Source organism: Macrobrachium nipponense, chromosome 6 (assembly GCF_015104395.2).
Source record: "Macrobrachium nipponense isolate FS-2020 chromosome 6, ASM1510439v2, whole genome shotgun sequence".
NCBI lineage: Eukaryota > Metazoa > Arthropoda > Malacostraca > Decapoda > Palaemonidae > Macrobrachium > Macrobrachium nipponense.
Genome location: NC_061108.1, coordinates 79,115,553 through 79,140,000, shown reverse-complemented (window position 1 = coordinate 79,140,000; position 24,448 = coordinate 79,115,553). Strand labels below are relative to the sequence as shown.

The 24,448-nt window shown below is 36.6% G+C and overlaps 1 protein-coding gene across 3 annotated transcripts in view; it reads left to right on the top strand.

Moving 5' to 3' along the window:
- Positions 1–24,448, top strand: part of LOC135216389 (alpha-aminoadipic semialdehyde synthase, mitochondrial-like) — an 84,972-nt gene that overhangs the window by 43,849 nt on the left and 16,675 nt on the right. For all 3 annotated transcript variants that reach the window (XM_064251665.1, XM_064251667.1, XM_064251666.1), the window contains exons 9-11: positions 3,458–3,606; positions 4,743–4,914; positions 6,037–6,107. In XM_064251665.1, coding sequence (XP_064107735.1) covers positions 3,458–3,606; positions 4,743–4,914; positions 6,037–6,107 — 392 coding nt within the window. The remainder of the gene's footprint in view (positions 1–3,457; positions 3,607–4,742; positions 4,915–6,036; positions 6,108–24,448) is intronic.

The following is a 24,448-nucleotide window of genomic DNA, read 5'->3' as shown; positions in this document are numbered from 1 at the left end:
TCAATACTGCTTTGAATATGAAAATCAGAGATATAACCGAAATATAATTAGGTACCTGATAATGACGTGTGACGGATTATCGTTAACTTGGTGGAACAATGTTGCCAAATTTCCCACAGTGAACTCCTTCCTTCACGGGATGAAAGAAATACTCTCTTGGAGGAAGCAAGAAGTTGGCTTACAAAGTGTCACTGAAGAATCGATTCGGATTATTCATAAACTTAATCATGATAGAAGGGTTTTGCACAGTACATAAAAAAAACTCTTGTAAGGTTTTGTCCAGGAAATATGGAATATTTTGGTTAGGAAAATGCTGTTCAACTGTGAACGATCCCGTTCCCTGGAACGCTTACGGTCAGTTAGTCCGAATATATTAGCTAAGATGGATATTAATTATTAACTAACATGTTTGAATGAAAGAATAATGTATTTTATACATTGAACACTTTCAAGAAAAGGAGAAAGATGAACAGAAGGAAAGGCTATAGTAGATTCACATCAACCGTGCATTTGATTTCTAGGCCCGTCCCTTACGACGCTCCTGATTGGCTGTTGATAAGCCAATCACAAGGCTGGAAACTCTCAGTCTTTCTCGAGAGTTCACATGGGCAGGATGTTTGTTCCACCTCTAGTGAGGTATACGTTTAAAAGACGCATCCCTCAGGAGAGATGGAACATACATCCTGCCTATGTGAACTCTCTCGAGAGACTGACATTTTTCCAGCCCTGTGATTGGCTTATCAACAGCCAATCAGGAGCGTCGTAAGGGGCGGGCTTAGACATCAAGTGCACGGTTGATGTGAATCCACTATAGGAACCAAGTGACTTAACTTACCCGGGTAAGGATGGTTATATATATGTACACCTTTGCTACAAGTAGATCTATAATGTATTCAGGACAAGGAATAACTTTATAAAATATTGACTCCGATTGAAGATGTTGCAAACGTGCTACATTGCAGCGCATACATTAAATTGTATCCACACTACAGTAAATGTCAGAAACATGCCAGCAGCTTCTCACATACATATAAATAGACTGAAAACAAGTCAATGGACGTAAGAGGAGGAAAAACTTTTGGCAAATGCTGGGTAATTGTATGAAGTTCTGGTTAGAACTACCAGAAAGTCGTTGACTTTTTTTTTTGTGTGTGTGTGTGTGCTAGGGATGAGATCAGTTGCCAATGTGTGTTTATGGCACGCGTGGAGGAAGACATTCATTTCAATTAGTACCCTTTGCTAAGTTTACATTCTAATTTCAAATGACGTAAAAAAAGGAACACACTCCATGTATGTACATAAAAAGGTTCTATGGTGGCAGCCACATACCAATCCCTCCCTGACAGGAAATGCTTTGCTTTCCTCCAGGTGGCTAACTGTCGTGTCTGGAGGCGGGGCCCACAAATGAAGCCGCCAGCTCACCCTCATGAAGGGAAAGCAGCAAGGTCTTCGGAAACGGGAGCGTTCTTAACCGGGGGTGATGGAGCAGCTTTTAGTTCAGGCAATATCAAACGACTAGCTCCCCTTCAGGTGGCTTTTCTGTCCCGTTGACCTGAGTGATTCCTGTTATATATCCTTTGAAAATCGGTTTTTGGTAGCTCTCTCACTTAGAGGCCAAAACACCCTCTCTAGACATCCATGTATGGGTATGCAAAGGCGATTTGCCGCCGTCTCAGAATTTCAATGAGGATTCATGTCTGTGTTCATTTTTATACCTTATAATTCTCCTAAAGTCGATGTTGTTTCAGCAAATATAGTCCAAATCGCTTATAGCATGTATTTAATTGGGCAAAACCAGCGTTTTGTAATCCCCCAACTCTGCAACTGACGATCAAATGGACACAAAGTGATATTGTTGCTCAGTGCTTTATTATGCACACTACAAGTGTATCAATAAACTCTTCACAGATTCCTAGCCACTGGGGTGACAAATTGAAATGCTTTTAGGTCATCTGATCATTTTACTTATTTCTGCCTTGCTGTTGATTTTCAAGAGTGCCATAACCCATGCCAAACATCCATTTTTGACTAGACGGGACCTGAATATCTGCCTTCCTTGCAAAGTTCGCGTATAGTTGCAACGAATTATTTCGTCCGATACTTTAAGATATTCATTCAAGCTTAAGTAGTTCATTCTCATTCATTTTGAAATTACTGCTAGCCAATCAATATAGGGTACCAGGACAACAGTTTACAATCATTTCAAAACAAACAAACCTTCCAAATCGTTTGTTCCTCGCTGACTAGCTATTTGTGACTTTTGGAATTCTCATACAATTCCTTTTTCAAGATGAATATTTTTTCTCATGCTTTTTGTAGACAAACAACGATCGAATTCAACCAAGTCCTTTTGTCAAACCAAAGAATATTATCCATAGCGCTGTGCTGCAGTTTTGTTGCCCAGTGTCAAACTAGCTTCTGGATAAATGACAGAAATAGTAATTAACCTAACATTCTTCATTGAAAGAAATAGTCTTGATGAACAACAATGCATGTTTCTACACCATACCTCTAAATCAAAACCCAATCATAGGGCTCAAAACGAGAGATATTTTGCATTTCGTTAGATAACATAAAGATACCTTATTTCAAAGATCAATATTATAATCACAAGGAAAAGCAATGCAATAACAAAAGGCCATCAAATAACTTAAGCATATGGCTAGTGGCAATTTATAACATAACATAAAAATATATAAATACTCTGCATCATGACAGAGTTGTAGAACAACACTGCATCCTGTAACACCAAAAGACAAAATTGTGTTTCACATATCTTAGAAGCACCTTCAACGAACAGCAAGGTTTACCTTATCTCATGACAAAATAGAACATGAGAATTGAAATTTCGTTAAGTAAGACGATTTTGGTTGTCACTGATATCCTTAGGTGTGAGACTCTAGATTGTGCGTGGGAGAAAAATAGACTTTTACAAAGCAAAGACGCCTCTTAGGTATATTGTTCTTGTATTTTTGACACTTTCGTTAGCTCTGGAAGAATTTCTGTGCTACTTGGAAGGAAAAGATTCAAGAAACACGTCTAAAAATTACACTGATTAGATGTCAAAAAGTTAAAAGGCATTAATCTGATGAGTGCAATTATGGTATTCTTCCTATGCTCATAGAGTCTAAAATCCTAATGTTTTGTTCAAATCTTCATGAAGCAGACAATACAAAGATCTGACCTATTTAGCTATTTCATTTTAGTGCTGAAATTATCTTTTGCATTGTGTATATTGTCTTTTCGGTTGACGAAACTGGTCGTGTTAATTACCTAGAACTTTGTTTCAGCTTTATGAATATTTTAATATATTTTAAAAAGTCATGATTATCATCTATTGTGTTAATTGCAATTGCTTGTATTTCATATTTTCAAGAGAAGGCCATTACATACCTTCTATTACAAATCTCAAGCGCTGATTTATTATTATTATTATTATTATTATTATTATCAACAGCTGGGTTCTCCATCGCTCCCTCATCGAATGTTGGCCATCTGCGACATCTCTGCCGACCCCGGCGGTTCCATTGAATTCATGTCAGAATGCACGACGATCGACACTCCATTTTGCCTCTATGATGCTGACCAAAATAAGGATACAAACAGGCAAGTATAAATGTGACAGCTCTCTTTGTTTTGTGATTCACTGTGGAACTGAGTGTCTTCGGTTTAGGATACCTTTAGTGATTTGTGCTGAGGTAAAATAAAATAATGTCGCTCTGAGGCGCCCTACGTACCCCTCACCCCCACCCGTCGTAAAAGAGTTCGAATCTCCCCAAAAAAAGTTGAGGTCATTCATCTTTTCTTCCTTGTTGGATTCAGGGATTTATAGTGACAAGGGTAACCTCGAAGTTTGAAGAAAAGGAAGAATTAAAAAAAGGCCAGTGTGACTATTACGTACATTTTATGTGTATAATAATATATTTATATATTATATATATACTAATAATACATATATATATTATAATATATATATACATATATATATATATATATATATATAATATATATATATATATATATATTTGGATCAGTTAATTCAATATGTTCTCAGAAACTTTTATAGCATCTAGTCTTTTCAACAGAAAAAGCGTTTATTTGTTCTCTTTGAGGTATAAGGGACATGAATGAAATAAAACGTATCGTCTACAAACTGTCTGATTAAACAACATTGCAGTATCACGAATATTTAAAACATTTAAAATCTGGATGACGATAACTTAAGATACGATTGTAACGTTAGCTCTAATGAGACTTGCTAATGTGGGATAACCTCACATGACGCGTCCAGACTAGGAAGGAAAATGGTTTCATTTTCATTCATGCTGTGAACTATTTTTTTTTATTTTTTATCTATTTATTTTTGTTGTCTATTGAATGTGTTCTTCGAATAATGAGATACTCAGTATTCACAAGTGTATGGTCACTACTTCTTGTTTGTCTATAATCGGAATTTTATTCAACTCTTGCACAGAAATAAGTCACAATCCACTAAATGTAAAAGTCAAAAGAGAAATATACACCTTTGACGTCAACATTTTTACCAAAAAAAAAAAAAAAATAATCAGACCTAATAGCCATTTAATAAACATTCATCTACGTCTGTTCAAGTTTTATTGAGGTAATTCAACTATCATCTGTCTAGAACTTTACTTGATTATAGTATATGAATAACATGTCTTCATTAATCAGTAGTGGAAATGGAGTGCAATGAAGTAATAAGACATTTCTCTCCTTGACAGCTTCAAGGGTCCAGGTGTCTTGGTGTGCAGCATAGACAACATGCCCACTCAGCTCCCGAGAGAAGCCACCGATTTCTTCGGTTCCCTTCTCCTGCCCCACATGTACGACATCCTTCAGTCGGACATTTCCAAGCCATTCGAGGACCATTCATTCACCCATGCTGTTCACGGGGTGAGTGCAGATATTGTCTTACTTTTAGAAATGTTGCCTTTTATATTGCAAGCAACTGAAAGCTCAGGAGACATGCTCGGTCGCGATATGGTTAAACGCAGTTATTTGACATTTGAAAGAGACTTATTTTGAAAGAGATTTATTTTGGTGGTTATTACACTTTGAATTAAAGTGATTTCTGAAGGAATATTTACAAAATGTACCTGAAATTGTGCAGAAAATTTTTTTTCTGTCATCTGTGGTTGTACACCAGCAAATATAGACGTAATATTTATTGTTATATTTCATAGTGGACAGGGTGCCTTTATCCTTTCATTATGAGTTCTTTACCATTTCGTTATCATACCTTCGACGCACGAGAAAACTAGGTCAGAAAGGTTTTAAGTAATTCAAGGAATAGTTAGCACTAAATTTCTAATTAAAAAGAGTTGTTGAGATCCGCAGGATGTGTCCAAAGCCAATAAGGGTGATAATTGACAAGATCTCCAAACGAAAGGGATGCTCATGGGAGGTGCTGACCTATTAAAGGTCATAAGTTGCGTCGCAGTTCTTTTAGGGCTCCCTGAGAGAAACGATGATACTTTTCTTTGATTCATACGATATTTTGGATTTGTCATTTAGAGAAAAAATTTCAGCGCTATGAGGTCCAGTTAAACTCTACTGCAGGTAGATGATCTCACTAGATGATTTCAGCCGTTGCTTTTCAGTAGTGCATTTTTTGGGTGCTTATACTTGATGCTTTCCGATTGTTTATTTGGCTCAATACCTTCTACAGTGGCTACAAAACTTCGGTAAAGGTCAGTTTGGTGTTGGATTTTTCCAGGGACGACTCTTGTTGACCTCTGCAACTAAAGTATATTAAGATTTAAATAAAAGGTTAGCCAATCAAATTATTATTACTTAGTGATTGAGAAAACAGTTTTGGCTTTTCATAGAGATTTATAAGATTAGTCGGGTAAAAATGAGTTTTGATGAAAATTTTGTGGATTCGTGAATATTTGACAGCTGACTTCATTCTGGTATGTTTGGACTCAAGACATATGACTGAGAGAATTTCTTGTGTTTGCTTAGTAGAAAGATTGCTGTAATAGGTGGACTAACATTCCTTACTTTGCTTTCAAGGCTGTCATCACCAGCGACGCACAACTTACACCGAGTTTCAAATACATCGAAGATCTCCGCGCTAGGAACAGGTTAGTCACAAGCTGCGTTAGGATTTGAACTATTGACAGAATTAGCCCCTTTGAACCTTGACGTACGATTCTTTCTATTGGCAATGTTTTTGCTTGACCGAAAAAAAAACAATTAAATTTTTTGCGAATGTTAGAGGTTGCAGACTGCACAAGTCATCATTCTTAAAGGCAAATGGAAAATGTTCTGGTGAAAATATTTTAACCTTTAATTGTGCAGTAATTTTGATGGTAAACATCATAACGGAAGAGGTGAAGTACGATGGAGGAACGAAGAAGTAAAAAATTCCAAATGGTTGCAGATTGATAAGTGTTATGCACTAGCATTTGAGAAGTATTATAGCTATATGAATCGGTTTGGAAACGTTCTTGTAGGTTATTTTCCTGTGCTCTTTTTAAAAAAGGGCAGGGCGTTTTCCCCCTTCCGGGGGTTGGATCTAGGTGCTCCCATTTCGATTCTCAGGTGGTGTTTTGGGGCGATGTTGCTAGCCCCACGCCCCTCTCAACCCTGGCTGTAACCGGCCACAGTAGACGAACTACCTGATACCTAATTCATGGCCCAGTGGCTCCTTAGGAAGCTTTGAAACCCGGTAACAGCCATAGACATAAGGTCAGTCTGTCTGCTGAGGACTGCTACCATGGTATTAGTAAACTGTTCAGCCATGCAGCTGCTGTCCAAGACGTATCAATGGTTAGCTTGCAGGTCGAATGTACCTAAAGGCAGAGTAGTTCCCAGTGAAAGGTTGGTGACCCTTTGTTGAAACGCAATGTCATATACATAGCAGCTGAGCCCTTTCTCATAAAGCCAATGACACTTCCTCTTTCCCTCCTGTGGGTATGCTTCAAATGAAAAATAATTGCATTCTTACCACTCAATGTGATGTGGAAATCATCAAATGGCCTGTGGATGGGGGCTTGAAGTCCGATATTGAAAAAGCGGAGAAAAAATAAAATTGTGTGTCCTTAGGTTTGAAAGTGTATGTGGAGTAGAAAGGAAAAAATGAAGAACAGTTAACTAGTTTAAGGGAAGAACACTGGAGGTTCTGTCGCCTAACGAGACAGATGGAAGTTCAATGATGCAGGGGTTAGGAGGACAAAGAGTGATTGTGTGAAAGTAGTTGAAAACTGAAAAGCCAGGGAAAGGGTAATGCATGTAGCGCAAAGAAGTCTCTGGGTACAAATGAGCAAATACAGAGGTGCTAACTTGAGTACTGTATGGGGGAAGACTGAGTGTGGCTAGAGTAAAAGCTGTAATGAAGAGCAATGCAGGGGCTATGAAAGGAAAAGAACGAGACTGAAAGTATCCGTGCTTAGCCATGTTTAGAGAATATGAAAGTGCGTTTGTGTTTGGTAATTCAGATTCAAATATAGGTGACAGAAAAAAAAGACAGCATTTTTATGGTAGGCATGCAGTACTTGAAGCAAATGAGAGAGGAGATATTTTAAAAATATGTAAGTTCTGAAAGAGGTTTGATTTCTAGAAACACAGGATTTTCAAAAATGGATATTCATAAACATACTGTCCTAGGGAATGAGAAAATGATGGGAGAATTTTGTTATACTGTGTTGGTACAGAGTATATAAATGAAGTGGCAGTTGATAGATGCATATCTGATCTTTACATGGCGTCCACTGACCTTTAAAAACTAATGATGTAAATGGTAGTTAGGAAAAGGGGAGAAAGTTGAGGAAGTATGACATAAAAGATAAATTGTTAAGTAATTGAAAGCTTTTATGATGAAACTGTAGTAAATGGGAGGGTGACTTGTTTATCGTAAAACTGGGACTGAGGAAATTATGTGTTACGCCTGTGTGGTAAGATGTTTAGTGTAGGCCAATAAAAAAAATCTGTTTTTTAGATAGCTGGTCATGTAGAAAGAATGGAAGATGATTAGTTGGAGGGAAAAGTAGAAGACTTAGCAGGAAAGGGGGAGAAAAACATTTAGACAGAGCTGGGTAGATGGAGTGAAAGAGGTCAGGAAGCACGGGAGTGTGTGCAAGACAGAATAAATGGTACAATGTGTGTAGAGGGAAATGGCTTCTTGTAGTCTGAGTATTCTATGAGGGCGAGAGGCTAATATTGTAGGAGCTTTCTGCCAGAGGAGTTCATTTATAATACAACATTCAAAGTGTGAATGGGGCTTTGACCACCTACGAGGAAGAAAACAACAGGAAAGTTGGAAAGTAACACGCAGAAAACAGTGTAGATTTGGGCCGAAGGAACGCTGTAAAAAAAAAAAAACTTGTACTGCCTGAATGGTGCCCATGCAAAGCTACAGTGTTAGAAGGTAACCCCTATAGAATCACGGCTCCTTCCTTAGAAAGTAGGAGGCCGAGGAACCGTGAAATTGAGCCTAAAGATGACGGAGGAACGCCTGGTTGTGACTTGGAGTCACAAAAATCCCGCTCAAGCTGTGAAATCTCACAATGAAAGGTTAAAGTATCACAAAAGTAATTGATGACTTTGTTGTCTGTGGTTTCTCTCATTATTGTGATGTCTCTTCCTGTTTGCTGCTTTATGCAAATCTCGAATGTGATACTATAATGAACAGAATGAATTTGCAGGATATGATGTCGTGGCTGATATAATGTGAATATCGTACTGAGTTGTAATAACTTATGGTAAAAGTCATGTTATGTTAATCTCTGTCGAATTGTGCTTTAGCCATCTTAATCCACACAGAAAGACAATAAGAACTTTATGGGGCAATATTGTCATCAGGTAAGGACTGCATGAGAGCAATAGATAGCATTACGCAACAGGGCTTTTGACGATTGTAAGCGAAAGCAAATATCGCATAGGAAGATCACAGGCATGAAATAAAGGCTATGAAGATAAACTTTATAATGCTGTGTATATAATACTTGCTGACACTTGTAGGTTATTCTGTATCTTTGGAGACTTCTGCTACCGTTGTTCTCGACCTAAGAGAATAGTGGTGATTTTGAGAATGTACTGAAGTGACAAGAAACTGAAAAGACGAATTTGAAAACTGAGTCTAATGCTGAGTGACTGTAACTTTCGGTGACTTCCCCAGACCCTCGACAATGACGTGAAAAGTCTCCTTTAATTAAACGCTTCAACAGACCAGTAGTGAGTGTACCAGGGTAGTCAGTCTCGAAAAATATATTAGCCAGGGAAAGGCGGTTTTATGCTAAGTGAAATGACAACTTATTGAAAATATTCCTTATAAAACCTGCCTACGACATAAACGCACATTGCATAATTGACTTCACATTCAATGGCAGCTTGTATCAGTGGTTTTATTCAGCTGTTGGTTGATTTCTAGTTGCTTGCTGTAACCTTCCTCCTGGCGAGGTTATTTGGAAACTTCTGAAATTTATTTAAAGTTGCTTCTTGAAATCTTGTAACTAATTTCTTAGCGAGTCAGCAGACAATGATGTTATTGATAGCTGAACTACATCCAGTCATTTTAATTATTAAAGTACCTGCTTCAGTTTTTGCTTTTAACGGTGCAGCTGCATTGACTTGATTACTATAATAGAATGAATCTTACTTTTTCGATGAGCTCGATGGACGCAACGAATAACTGTAAAATGAGAATGACACCAAGCCACATGACATAAATCCTTTGAATCACGTATTCATTGCAAAGTATATTACGTACAAATGACGAGACTGTAAACATTTTTTCGCAGCAGCTCAGAATGAAAGCAATGACAATAAGGAATTTTTGTTTGCTTTGCTTTTGAAATGTTTGTATTGGAAACAGAGGAGGTTATTCAGCCCCAAAAAAGTATAAGTTTATTTCTTAACATTTTAATTGCTTGGTTTCATTTTTTATTGAGAACTATTGTCCTTGGAATTAAAGATTTCGTTTTCTCGTGATGCAAAGGTATTTCAAAGACAAAACTGACGGTAGCGATTACTGGCGGGATTCTGGGAGACGTTTCTGAGTAGCTGCTTCATGCCTATATCATCTTTCTTTCTCTATGAAATCTTGGAACTTAGGTGCTAAAGTAAGTTGAGTATTTCATCCGTATGAGTCAGAAGTTCTTTGGAAAGTATAATACAGTTCTTATTTTGCGAAATGTTAGAGATTTGGCGAAAGTTGTGACGCACAGTTCGAGTAGTAAATCAGACAAGGCGAAAAGTATCTTGTTAAAAGAATCACGTAAGAATAGTTTTTTTAGCAGAAGTGTGACAGAGGTTTGTAATATGCTTGAAAATGGACGCTACTATATAAATTAACTACAAGTTAGACAAAGACACGCAAAGGTTGAAAAAGTGAGTTGTTAAAAGTGACACATTTTTAGATAGAAAGGTTTCCGTATTCGGTAGATGCAAAATGAATGAGAAGTCAGACGCTGGAATCAGATGACTTTCAGTTTGTCGCCTTCAGACGCAGCAATTTTATCTGTTGATATCAGCTAAATAGCTAATGACGAAGAATGACTTAGGCTCAGACTAGGACTAATAGTACAGTTCCATTTTCGCAAAGATCCTAGAAAAAAAGGACGAAGCTGCTCTCGGTGAATGCTTATTCCTGAATCGATCCAAATGATAATGTAAGTCTTTTAATGGTATTTGATATTGCATGCAGAACTTATTTTGTTCTATATTTGTCCTCATACATAAAATCTCTGCTGAATTCCATTCTTGTGTAAATCCATTATCATATTTCTTTGGTTTCAACAATTCGTCAGTGATTATGGTATAAACATCTCTTTTCTTACAGATTTTGCATAAAATCTATCTTTGAAACTCAGACTCTTAAATATTTTTTCACGAAGTGCTTCATCTTACTTATTGCAGGAAGTGTCTTGACAGTAACTCCAGCAATAACCTGTTATCAAGCCTCAGAAAAATGACGGGCTAAAAACTCTGTCATTAAACACTTTCCTATAAAGCCATCAGTATTCCAAAGTAGGAATATTGAAAGTATGTTTAATCTCAAAAGGGTCACATCACAAATTTCACGCAAATATTAAATGATGTGGCACCTAAAAACCATTGATTTAATATATCTCCACAAAGGAAGTTCATTCAGTGTAAAATATATTGGTGTTATTAAGGCAGTGAAATTGATGTTCTATTGTTTATACCTGTGAATTGTTACATGGAAAAGGTTAAAAGAACTTTATTTGTGTTTCTTACAGAAGGTAAATGAAGAAGCAACTTGGCAGGGCAGACAAACTAACATCTTGACTGATAGGGACCTTCAGTTACTGAAGTATTCTAGAAAAAAGTAATGACAAAGGAAAGGGAGGAATATTGATAGGGCGTGAGGAACATTTTATCTAGTGCAAATATTTCTGATTTTAACGAATGTAAGTCATGGTACCCAGATGTCTACTGCCTCCTGGATACAGTCATTTTATGATGCTCTAAAATGCTGAAATATTTCTGCAAAGGCAGTTGCAGTTGGGACTCCGAGGACATTTGAAATGACGTCACACATACAAATTTGGTGTCACACACATTTTTCAAATAAATAGATGCAACTGTAACTAGATTTAAATTCATGTGTTCTAGGTAAAACGTCTCTGGAAATTTGTCCTTTTTTTGTTAAGATGAAATTAGCATTAAACAATATGCCAATGATTCCTTTCATATACGTCAAATCTGTTTTCAGTTTTGCATTTTGCGCCTCATATTCTGTTCTTCAAATCAGTGGTCATCGTTTCATTGATCATTTTTTTTTGTTAAAAAACAATGTCATTTGCCTCACTGTGCAGCTGAAGATAAGAGGCTACGACACAAGCCTATGAGGCCATTATAATTTGGGTATCTGTCAACCTGTATCGCTGAATGAAAGTCCTCCTCCTCTTCAATGTCTACATGGTCTTCTGTAGGTCTTGATTAATATATCGGCTACATAATTTAAGATTAACTTTCCCGAAGACGAGTCTGTGTTCATATTCTGAGTCCGGGAATTTGACTAAATATAGCAAAATTCTTCATAGTCATAAGATTTTGTTGGATCAGTTTCTTTTGTTTAGACCTTATTCATCTTCATTAATTTAACTTTTAGTTATTATCGATTTTAAGCCTTTGAAATGATCATTCCCTTCTGACTTCTTCTTTTTAGTTCTGCTTACTTATATATTCATTTATTTTCTTGCTGATTCGCCAGCCTTATTTTCCTCGATACTGTACAATATTCCTCTGTAGTACTATGCTCAAGAAGTTCTATCAAATATCCACGCTCTTCTTTGGGAGGTTGCTAGGCAGCCGTATGACCTGTTCAGTTTACCCTTTGTGAGAATGTGCTCATGCAAGTTAATAATATGGTAATAATAATGTTCTAAGAGGTCCACAATAGTAAAAAAATGTTGCGAGTTCGCGTATAATTTTAAAACCCTTAACAAAGTTTTCGAACCCTTCTCTAGCTTCATCTTCAGTCCAAATGAATGATTTGGCACAACATGAACTGAAGTGAAGTTAAAATTAATAAACAGAGTCGCTGAAGATTGTTGACACCGGTAGTTAGCTCGTTTATGGACCAGTTGATGAAGAAAGAGGGCAGTTAACTCCAACTAGGTTGCTTCCTCTTCCCTATCAATCCTGCTGGTTGCAATTCTGTTCGCAATTCTGTTCGATCTCCACAATGGTTGTTGCAACGTTGCAGGAAGTCCTTCATCCGGAGGCGTAGATTGGGCACCGTAACCAGACTCCCCTGGGGCAGCGGTCACCTGAACAGGGAGAGCCAAGGCAAAGGCAGAAGCAGCATCAGGAGAGGGAAAAACAGAGCCTGTCTTACAGTTAAAATCTTTTAAAAACATACTAGTCATATCAAAATGAGCAAATGGGTCTTCTTTGACAAAAGACTTGTTGCCTTTGAATGACTCATAAACATAATTATAGCAGCTCCCTCAGTTAGTCGTCTACCATTTCATTGTTACTTTTAAAGATAATTTTAGCCTCGTTCCAATTGCACTGTTTTGTGAATCTAGTTCATTTGCTCTCTTGTGTTCACCCAGACGTATGTTTAGTCCTCGTCCACTTTCGGCAAAATATCTATTACAATTCATACATGGTAATTCATAAACGCCTGTGACTATGCGATTTTTGTCATTGTTATTGTTTCTTACGAGGTTGCGTCTCATCGTATTTTCATATTTGCACACAATTTTAGTTTTCTTCTGACTTTTGTTTATATATAAGCCCACTTATATTCTTCACTTTTGGGTTAAAGGGAGGTGACACATCTTTTTGGTTTTTCCTAGGTATTATATCTTAAGTCCATAGAAAGACCTCCTTGCTTGCGAAATTGCTTTCTCAGTGAAGTGAGGGGGATATCTAAGACTTCTAAAAGTTGCCGGGATATATTGAAGTTCACCGTCTATATATTTAGGGTTGCAAATTCTGAATGCGCGTAGAGAAAAATTCATAATGACGTTGCTTTTTATTTCTATTACTATTACAATCCATAGTAAATATTTTAGCGAAAGTGGACGAGGACTAGATCTACGTTTATGTGAACACAAGCAAGCAAATGAACTAGATTCACAAAACAGTGCAATAGTAGCACATGCATTCAGTAATGATCACAGACCCAATTGGAACGAGGCTAAAATTATCTTTAAAAGTAACAATGAAATGGTAGACGACTAACTGAGGGAGCTGCTATAATTATGTTTAGGAGTCATTCAAAGGCAACAAGTCTTTTGCCAAAGAAGACCCATTTGTTCATTTTGATATGACTAGTATGTTTTTAAAAGATTTTAACTGTAAGACAGGCTCTGTTTTTCCCTCTCCTGATGCTGCTTCTGCCTTTGCCTTGGCTCTCCCTGTTCAGGTGACCGCTGCCCCAGGGGAGTCTGATTACGGTGCCTAATCTACGCCTCCGGATGAAGGACTTCCTGAAACGTTGCAACAACCATTGTGGAGATCGAACAGAATTGCAACCAGCATGATAGATAGGGAAGAGGAAGCAACCTAGTTGGAGTTAGCTGCCCTCTTTCTTCATCACCTAGTCCATAAACGAGCTAACTACCGGTGTCAACAATCTTCAGCGACTCTGTTTATTTATTTTTAACTTCACCTCAGTACATGTTGTGCCTAATCATTCACTTGGACTGAAGATGAAGCTAGAGAAGGGTTCGAAAACTTTGTTAAGGGTTTTTAAATTATACGCGAACTCGCAATAATTTTTATTATTGTGGGCATCTTAGAACCTTATATATACTCTCGCGATAGAGTTTTCCCAAATAATAATAAATTTTAAAAATTTTAATAATAATAAATAATAATAATAATAATAATAATAATAATAATAATAAATAATAATAATAATCAATAATAATAATAATAATAATAATAATAATAATAATAATAATAATAATTTCCCTTCTCTCCTTGACGCTCCCTTTTTCTTACAAATGAGAGAGCAAAGTCCTCGTATCGAGATTTTTTTTTTCCTAACCTTATTCACTCTATTATTATTTCATAAGACTTGGCATTTAGAAGAGCGTCTATATCACATCTAGTCGTAAATATCGAGCTTCAGTGTCAATGTCGAAGAAGCATAAGAAATTGAAATGCGGTAAAACCTAGGCGTTCTAAAACTATGAGTGACATTTGAGACCACTCATATTTCAGCATTGCATTCTCAGTTTTAAATGTCCTTTCTTTAGGATTGATATTGAACCCCTTTTCGTATCATTATTTGATCATTTCTCCCTCTTCCCACTGGTTATGTTACCTCTAACCTTTCGTTAGAATATTCAGCGCTACTAACGAAATTTGACATAGCGAAGACCTTACATCTAATAACATAGCTTTACATCTATGTCTTTTATGTAATCTTGACATGGTTATTGTACGTATATGAATCTATTATCATTATAGAAAAAAGTAACTAATAATACATAACTAGTTGCTAAAAATGAATAAATACTACATGTAAGCTACAAAAGTAAGCAATAAATGGGTCGCACAATCAAATATGTGTTCTTCATACATTGTCATAAGACTAAACAAGGCGTGATCTGACCTCCAGCTTACTCGGGGCGAGTTGTAAAATCAACAGTCAAATAGCCCGTTGTTTCACCAACGTAACATCAATACGCTGCTATATGTTACTAGAAATCATTCTCCTATACTGTTAACATACACATTAATTTCTTTTAACATTTTCATTCTGTTAAATAAATGATAAATATCGTATCCTGAAATTCCTGTATCTTTAACCCAGCGCGAAACACGTTTTTCAGACTTTTTTTAGGCTTTCCTACACCCTACCCCCCCCCCCCCCACCCACCCACAACACCAAAGTAGTTTTTATGCTTACTCCCCGAGTAAGCAAAAATGTTGCTCCATAAGGGCCAGTTACCTCCAAAGTTTGAGCAAAGACACTTTTAGACCGGCAGCCCGGACCATTGAGATACAACGAACGAGATACCGACTGTAACCCCAACCCCTACCGGTATTTGGGAGTAGACTTGTAAACTGTGAAACTGACCGTCTGCCGAAAATATATGGGTGGCTTACTGAACAAGCACCACTAATTGCTCATTAGATTTTGGGTCTAGATCCAATATATGAGATACCAGATGAAACTATTATATAATATATCTGCAGACTCTACTGATTATAGAATGACCAGTGACAGACATTTTGGAGGGTGGGTTCCTCCTGACAGACGCACTGAAAAGGGGGGGGTTAATTGGATCTAGATCCAACTTAGGAGATACCGAGTAAAATTTACACTACAATAGCACTGCACATCCTAGAATACTGTGGGCGGTAATGACAGACGTTTTTAGTGGGTGGTTAACCCTGACAGACGCCCCACAACAAGTAGGGAGGGGGAGGCAGGATCTGCATCCAACATTGGAGATACCAAATAAATTTGTACTACAATTTGCACTGCACATCCTAGAATGCTGTGATGGTAATGCCAGACATTTTAGAGGGTGGTTACCCCCTGACAGACACCCCACAACGAGTGGGGAGGGGGAGGGGGAGACAGGATCTGCATCTAACATGGAGATACCAAGTAAAATTTGTACTACAATAGTTCTGCACATCCTAGAGTACTGTGGTGGTAATACCAGACATTTTAGTGGGTAGTTACCCCCTGAGAGACACCCCACAACACGAGTGAGGGGGAAGAAGGGGAAGTGGGGAGGGGAGACAGGATCTCCATCCAACATCGGAGACACCAAGTAATATTTGTACTACAATAGCACTTGCACATCCTAGAATGCTGTGATGGCAATACCAGACATATTAGTGGGTGGTTTACCCCCTGACTGACACACAATGAGTGGGGAGGGGAGACAGGAACTGCATCCAACATTGGAGATACCAAGTAAAATTTGTACTACAATAGCACTTCATATCCTAGAATGCTGTGATGGTAATGACAGGCATTTTAGTGGATGATTTTCCCCTGACAGACACACCCTAACAGGTGGGCAGGGGGAAGGGCAAGGCCTGATAATGAATGTCTAGATTGATATAGTGGCTACTATTGACCCGTATTATACATTATCGTGATATATTTAATAAATATTTTTATCCTTTCTATATCCTTTGTATTTATCTAATAGTGTTTCTTTCCCAACCTTTGACACTTTGAGGAACCCCTGAGACAATTTTCTTCATCCCAATGAAAACACACACACAACACACACACACACACACACACACACACACACACACACACACACACACACACATATATATATATATATATATATATATATATATATATATATAAGCATTTGTATTAATTACCTTTAGTAAAACAGAGGGAAAAAATCTCGCACGATATGTTACGATAAAATAGATTAAAGGACTACGATTTCTCACGCCATGTTTAACGAAAAATATATACTTATAATTAACAAATAATTAAATAAAACATGAATTCTTACGGAACACCTGGCGATCGTTCACGGAACCCTAAGGTTCCACGGAACCATGGTTGACGATGGCTGATCTAGCACAAAAATAATCTATTTGTTTCATATAAATAACAGTCATCTGTAGGCCCATAATAATTTAGTCATATTATTATTTTGTCGAGCAAGCAACTGACTTCAACATGACTTTAAAGTTTACCAATAGGATGACTCTAATACATATACTGTGTAATTGCCACGTGGTTCCTCAATTACCAGCAAAATTCTATAGACAGAACGTAGGAGCTCGAATTTATGAGACAATTTTTTATTTTGATGGTAGTAAGTAAATATTTTAATCTTTCTGTTATTTGCTATAACATCTATACATTCATAAAGATTACTTTTCAATGATAGCATAGTTTTCCTTATGGTTTAAAGATTCTATAGCATTAAAATTATTAATTCAAGGCTTCTTGGTGTGGACTGGTAATCGTTTTTGTACCAAATGGTAGGGATGGGCAAGTTGGCTCAAAATAAATGGGGCAAGTTGGCATACGTTATTTGATACCAATAGTAAGCCTATTTATTTATATAATTTACGTTTTGTTTCTGGATTTTTGGAAGGATAATGAGATTAGTGTCCTATCATTTCCTCCACATTGTTCTCACAAGTTGCAGCCCCTGGATTTTAGTGTTTTTAGACATCTGAAGAAATGTGTTACCGGGCATGTGATTCTTGGGATGACCAGGATCAAGTATGCCCATCTGTGACATTCCTGGTAAAGTTTCCTCGGCTTTACCTCTAGTTGTCACTTATTCTGATGTTGCAATTGGTTTAGGATTGATGGAATTTCAACTTTGAATTACAGACTATTTCAAGATTTTGATTTTACGGGTGGTTATGTAACAGATTGAGATATGTCCGAAAAGACACATGAGCTTCAGATCAGTCATCAGCGTGATACAGAGTCTAAGAACTGCTCTTGTTGATTCAGAAGAAAGCTCAGCTGAAGAAAGCCTGTGTTTGGTAAGCCAGGAGAAGTGTGGGTCCAGTGCAGTGCAGGGAGCATGAAGACTATGACGAGGATTTATTTCACACCTGCCACAATTACAACTAGATGATGATCTGAAGTAATACTAATGCCTTATATTTTGTATTTTGGAAATTCAGAGGGTATTTTTGCTATTTGATTTAAATACAATGCAGTAATTTTCTTTTAATTATCAATGTGCCAACTTAAACCACCCCCCATAATGTGTGCCAACTTACCACGTCGGGCAAGTGGCACGAAAAGTTATTTTTTTCTAAAGCTTATTGTTATCTTATGTTGAAAGCAAACAACAATTATTTTGCTGTATGATAAAGATGAATGTTAATATTTTTCAATGGTGGTAAGAATTTTGCAAAAAGTTTGTTTTGTTTATATTTGCAATAACCAAAATTGTAAAAAGTGTGCCAGCTAGCCCCGGTCTCCCCTACTCGCTTTAGCTTTGTTTACGATATGAAAATTAATGTAGCGGTGGTTGGAAGAATGACACTATAAAGTAGCATATAAGTTCTTATCATTATTAGAGTTATTGCTGTAAAATGTCTATGTACATAACATTTGTTAAATAGAGTTACGCACCCATTAAATAGATAGTAATACATATGTAATATATACGCTATAGTCAGGTACAGATCATAATAATTGTTCTACAGCCTACTCGGTTAGTTTTATCGAAGCAGACTACCTTCTTTTGGTTTCAACTGACTTTCATGCTAATGAAATCATAGGATAACATTTTTGTATTATCAGTTTTATGAATTAATATTGTTATTACTATAGTCGATTTTTTTTCGGCTGGTGTAAAATTCATCAGACATAATACACCTGGCTGAGGAAGGACACAGAGGATCTCTGTTTTTTAAACAATATCTCTACACACCAAGTTATTTCGAACATTTCCATTCTCTCAAGAAAATAATGAATAAATACAAGATCAAACTAGACCAAAAAATAAAAAATGATAATAATCACCTTGCATTAATGTAAAGAAAACAAGAGAAATGAAAAATTAGTGCGATTGTCAAATTTTTCTATCGTGAATGTTTAATGAGTCAGTGTTTAGCGAATTGTTAGGGTTAGTGAGTATGCGTTTAGTGAATGTTTATGAGTAAGTGTTTGATGAATGTTTAGGGTTTAGTGACTGTTATGTGTCAGTATTCAGTGAATGTTTACTGAGTCTTTAGGGTTTAGTGAATGTTTGTGAATGTTATTGAATGTTTATTGTGAAGTATTCAGTGAATGTTTGTCTTAAGGGTTTTAGTAAATGTTTTGTGAATGTTAAGTGAACGTTTAGTGAATGTCTTGTGAATGGTAGTGTTTAGTGAATATTAAGTGTGTAAGTATTCAGTGAGTGTTTAGGGTTTTAGTGAAAGTTTTGCGAATTTTAAGTGAACGTTTAGTGAATGTTAGTGTTTAGCAAATGTTTAGTATGTAAGTGTTCATTAAGTTTTAAATGAGTGGATGTTCATTCACTGTTTAGTATTTAATAAGTATTTAGGGTTTGGTAATAATAATAATAATAATAATAATAATAATAATCAATAATAATAATAATAATAATAAAGAATAAACAAAAAAAAGTAATAGTATAAAATATAGTATCTAAGAGCTGGACCGAGACCTTTCAATATGGCCTTCCGAAGTCACTCTCGGCAGGGAGATCGCTACTCCAGTGATTGACGCCCTATGCCTTGCACACAGCTGACATATTTGCACACTCGGTTGTCAAATTTTTATGACTTTTGGAGACGCATTATAAATCATATTAACAATGGTAATATGATGTTAGTGCCTGTCTACTGGATATAATGAACAAATAAAGAAAAAAATATTAGTAGGGAGAAAATTAGCCGAATAATGGTCGTCAAAGCCAGCTTCGATAGAATGTATTGAAACACATTACATAGGCTACCTGTGGTGCGTGCCGCGGGAAGTCAAGAGACAAACGCACTCGGCTGGCATTAAACATCAAACTGTGTATCATTTTAAAGTTTAGATTTTCTTCCCTGAATATATATGGTACCTGATACTTGGTGATAGTGTACAGATCAATTTGAGTGAGGCAACAGAAAATAAGTGGACTATTAGATAACTGACATGATATTATAGCCCAACTTAATTTGGGAGTCAGGAGCTCCAAGTTGTATGATCGTCAACTTCGGGAGGGGGAATAAAATGGGGGAAAATGTTTTAATCTTTATAGTTAGCTTATCCTGAACAATTCATTCACATTTCCGTTTCCAGTAATTATTTGTGTTGTGATACATCATCTCTTTGTGAATGTGCGGGTGTTAAAACGGCTCTTTTTGATGGGACTTTGGTCTTAATATCAATCGAATTCCCATATCCGATAAAAATTTCATTTCATCCGCACGAACCAACAACTAAAGAACAATTCATTTATGGTAAGACACGTTGGGCTACGAACCTCGACATGGCTGCAGTGTCCTAACTATAGGCAAGAAAAGAAAATGACCAAAGACGCTATTAAAACGAGAATACTTATCTTACATTTCTTTTTTTAGAAGAACTGAGAGTGGCACCATATGACTGGTTTAATTATTGGCACCATATGACTGGCTTAATTATTCAAAAATGGCTCAGCACACATACTTGTAGCTGTTGCCAATTGTGACCCCCTCCCATTCAGATGAAATACTTTGCGTGAAGTAATAACTCCAAATCAAAGGATAGTGCTAATATTATATATAGTATATATATATATATATATATATATATATATATATATATATATATACATCATATATATATATATATATATATATATGTGTGTGTGTGTGTGTGTGTGTGTGTGTGTGTGTGTGTGTTGTGTGAAACTATAGAAAGTAGACCAAGCCTAGGAAGTCTCACACATAGTATATATAGATGTGATGGAATTAATGAAGTGAAATATTTCATACTTCAATAGGAATTTTAAAAAATAACTCCGGCAGTAATTCTTATCCTGAAACATCACAATATTTCTTGAATTTTTTTTGCCTTTTAAATTTTATCAGGCTCACGATTTTCAGATACTTACCATATTTCTAATATTAATATTGCCTATGATAGATTTTGAAATATTTCAAGGTGTCCCTTCTCTCCCTTCCAATCGTAGGTTATGTCTGTGAAAGGGTAACCACCCACTAAAATGCCTGTCATTACCATCACAGCATTCTAGGATATGAAGTGCTATTGTGGTAAAAATTTTACTTTATATCTCCAATGTTGGATGCAGATCCTGTCTCCCCCCCCCCCCTCTCCCCTTCCCCTCCCTCTCCCCTCTCTCCCTCCCCCTCCCTCTCCCCCTCCCTACTCGTTGTGAGTGTCTGACAGACATTTTGAGGGTGGTTACCCACCCTCAAAATGTCTGTCATTACAAACCACAGTACTCTAGGATGTGCAGTGCTATTGTAGTACAAATTTTACTTGGTATCTCCAATGCTGGATGCAGTTCCTGGCTCCCCCTTCCCTCCCCTCCCCCCCCCCCCACTGTCATTACCACTGCAGTACTCTAGGAAGTGCAGTGCTATTGTAGTACAATTTTACTTGGTACTATAATGTTGGATGGAGATCCTGTCTCCCCCTCCCCTTCCCCTTCTCCCCCCACTCGTTGTGGGGTGTCTCTCAGGGGGTAACTACCCACTAAAATATCTGGTATTACCACCACAGTACTCTAGGATGTGCAGAACTATTGTAGTACAGCTTTTACTTGGTATCTCCATGTTAGGTGTAAACCCTGTCTCCTCCCCCTCCCCCACCCCTCGTTTGTGGGGTGTCTGTCAGGGGGTAACCACCCTCTAAAATGTCTGGCATTACCATCACAGCATTCTAGGATGTGCAGTGCAATTGTAGTACAAATTTTACTTGGTATCTCCAATATTGGATGCAGATCCTGTCTCCCCCTCCCCACTCGTTGTGGGGCGTCTGTCAGGGGGTAACCACCCACTAAAACGTCTGTCATTACCACCACAGTATTCTAGGATGTGCAGTGCTATTGTAGTGTAAATTTTACTCGGTATCTCCTAAGTTGGATCTAGATCCAATTAACACCCCCTTTTCAGTGCGTCTGTCAGGGGGAACCCACCCTCCAAAATGTCTGTCACTGGTCATTCTATAATCAGTAGAGTCTGCAGATATATTATATATTAGTTTCATCTGGTATCTCGTATATTGGATCTAGACCCAAAATCTAACGAGCAATTAGTGGTGCTTGTTCAGTAAGCCACCCATATATTTTCGGCAGACGGTCAGTTTCACAGTTTACAAGTCTACTCCTAAATACCGGTAGGGGTTACAGTCGGTATCTCGTTCGTTGTATCTCAACGGTCCGGGCTGCCGCTCTATTTAAATGGGTTCCGATAAGTTAAGGAGATGAATATTATTAAACATTATGTATAGATTTCTGTAGATGAACAAATACGTACTGTGGAAGTTCATTTTTTCAATTCGCCACTTCATCGTTTCATGAGCTAAGTGACATTGTAAAGAATTTCTATTGAAATCGAGGAGTGAAGAGAGTCAGTGGCATCGACCGTTTCTACTTCTAATCTTTCCAAACAGATTTTGAGTATGGTGAACATTTTTTTCTTTCACACATTATATACGTATGTATGTGTATGTAAGCATATATATATGTATATATACGCACACACACACATATAATATTTATATATATACATACATATATATATATATATATATAATATATATATATATACAATATATATATTATATATGTATATATATATATATATATATATATATATATATATATATATATATATATATATATATATATATATATATATATATATATATATATATATATAGTTTGTTTGTATGTGTGTATTGTCACTGCTCCTTAACTGTGGAGCCAACGATCTTTTGGAAACCTTCTTCCCTATAATTCATCAGATCTATAAAGAGTAAATATGGAACAAAACGGCGCAAGATCAGCAACACAACCCCTAATGTTGACAATTCTGAATTTTTATGTTTACTTCTTTCAGCCCTGATTATTGGGAAGTTAATTTGCCGAAAGGGTTTTGTGCCTCCGAAATCAATGTGCTTTGGAAATGTTGAAATTTCCTCTTCCATTTACACCAATTTATATATTAACATAAGTATGTATATATATATATATATATATATATATATATATATATATATATATATATACATATACACACATATGTATATTACATATATATATATATATATACATATAATGTTGTTTATTTCCAAACACTATTAGATAAATATTTTTTTCCAACACAACACTGATATTGAACAAAGGATGTGTCTGAACTGAACTTTTGCCGGAAATTGACAGTTTATTATTAAGTCGTAGCATCGCTAGTCTTCCAGTTTGCACATGAAAGCTTAATAAATTCTCTAGAATTTCCACAGTGTGCATTATAAGGCATGAAAAACTAAATCTATTCACTCATTCGGACCATAGTACAATTTCTGACATTTTCTTTAATAACATTTAAGGCTGCAAAGATCATGATATGGCGGTCGTTTGTTTTCTAATGGTCTGGAAGTGTGTGCGTAGTTTTATGTTGTCGATCATTACTGTCATACATTCGACGAAGATGCATTTTGCTAGGAATAAATTCCTCCCTTTCCTTTCTATGTCAGCGGAAGCTTTTTGTAACCGCCCTTGCATGGAGATTTGATTTGCGTTTATGGCCAGTGCTTGCCTGCATGAGTGGATTATGTGAGCTTTTGGTAGTCATGTGGCTTGTTTCGATTAACTAATCTCTAGAACATTATATCTTTGTTATCAAGTTACTTACTACAGAAATGCGGGTTTCTTATATCTTGTCAATTTTGTGTAGACTCTTGGTCTTTGCAGCCTCTTCAAAGACAAGAGAAAGGGAAGAAACGGAATAACCACAGAGTAGCCTCTGGAGGGAAACTCCCCCATGATTTTTGGTGCATTGTTTTTGTAGTAAATGTACACAATTCTGAATCTAAAAATGACTTGCATGTGACTAACAAGATTAAGAAATACTCTGGTTGAAATCTTTTTAGATAGAATGTTTTCATATTTTGTCCCGGAAGCTTGCTAAGCTCCAATGGAAATCGGTTTTCAACTATCATGAAAAGGATCTTGAAGCTTGACAGGAGCTAGTCAGTCATTAAGATGGGATGTGCTTCCTTCACATTTCCACCTCCTGAATGCAGCAGAATTGGAGTTCAAGACTCAGAGATTTCTAATAAGAAAATCATACTTATCATTTATATATTTCAGTCGAAATTTAATCTAGAATATCTATCCGACGGTCTGTAACGTTTCCTGCATTTAGTCAGCCGGGTACAGCTCCTTAGCGTAGGAAGTCATATTTATCCATGATACAAGACAAAAGATAACGAAGAAATAGAAGCTAGAAATTTTACCTCGAAAGTGAAATTTAGAATTGATAAGAATGTACAGCAAATCTAAGTAGATAAAGCAGAAAGAAAACC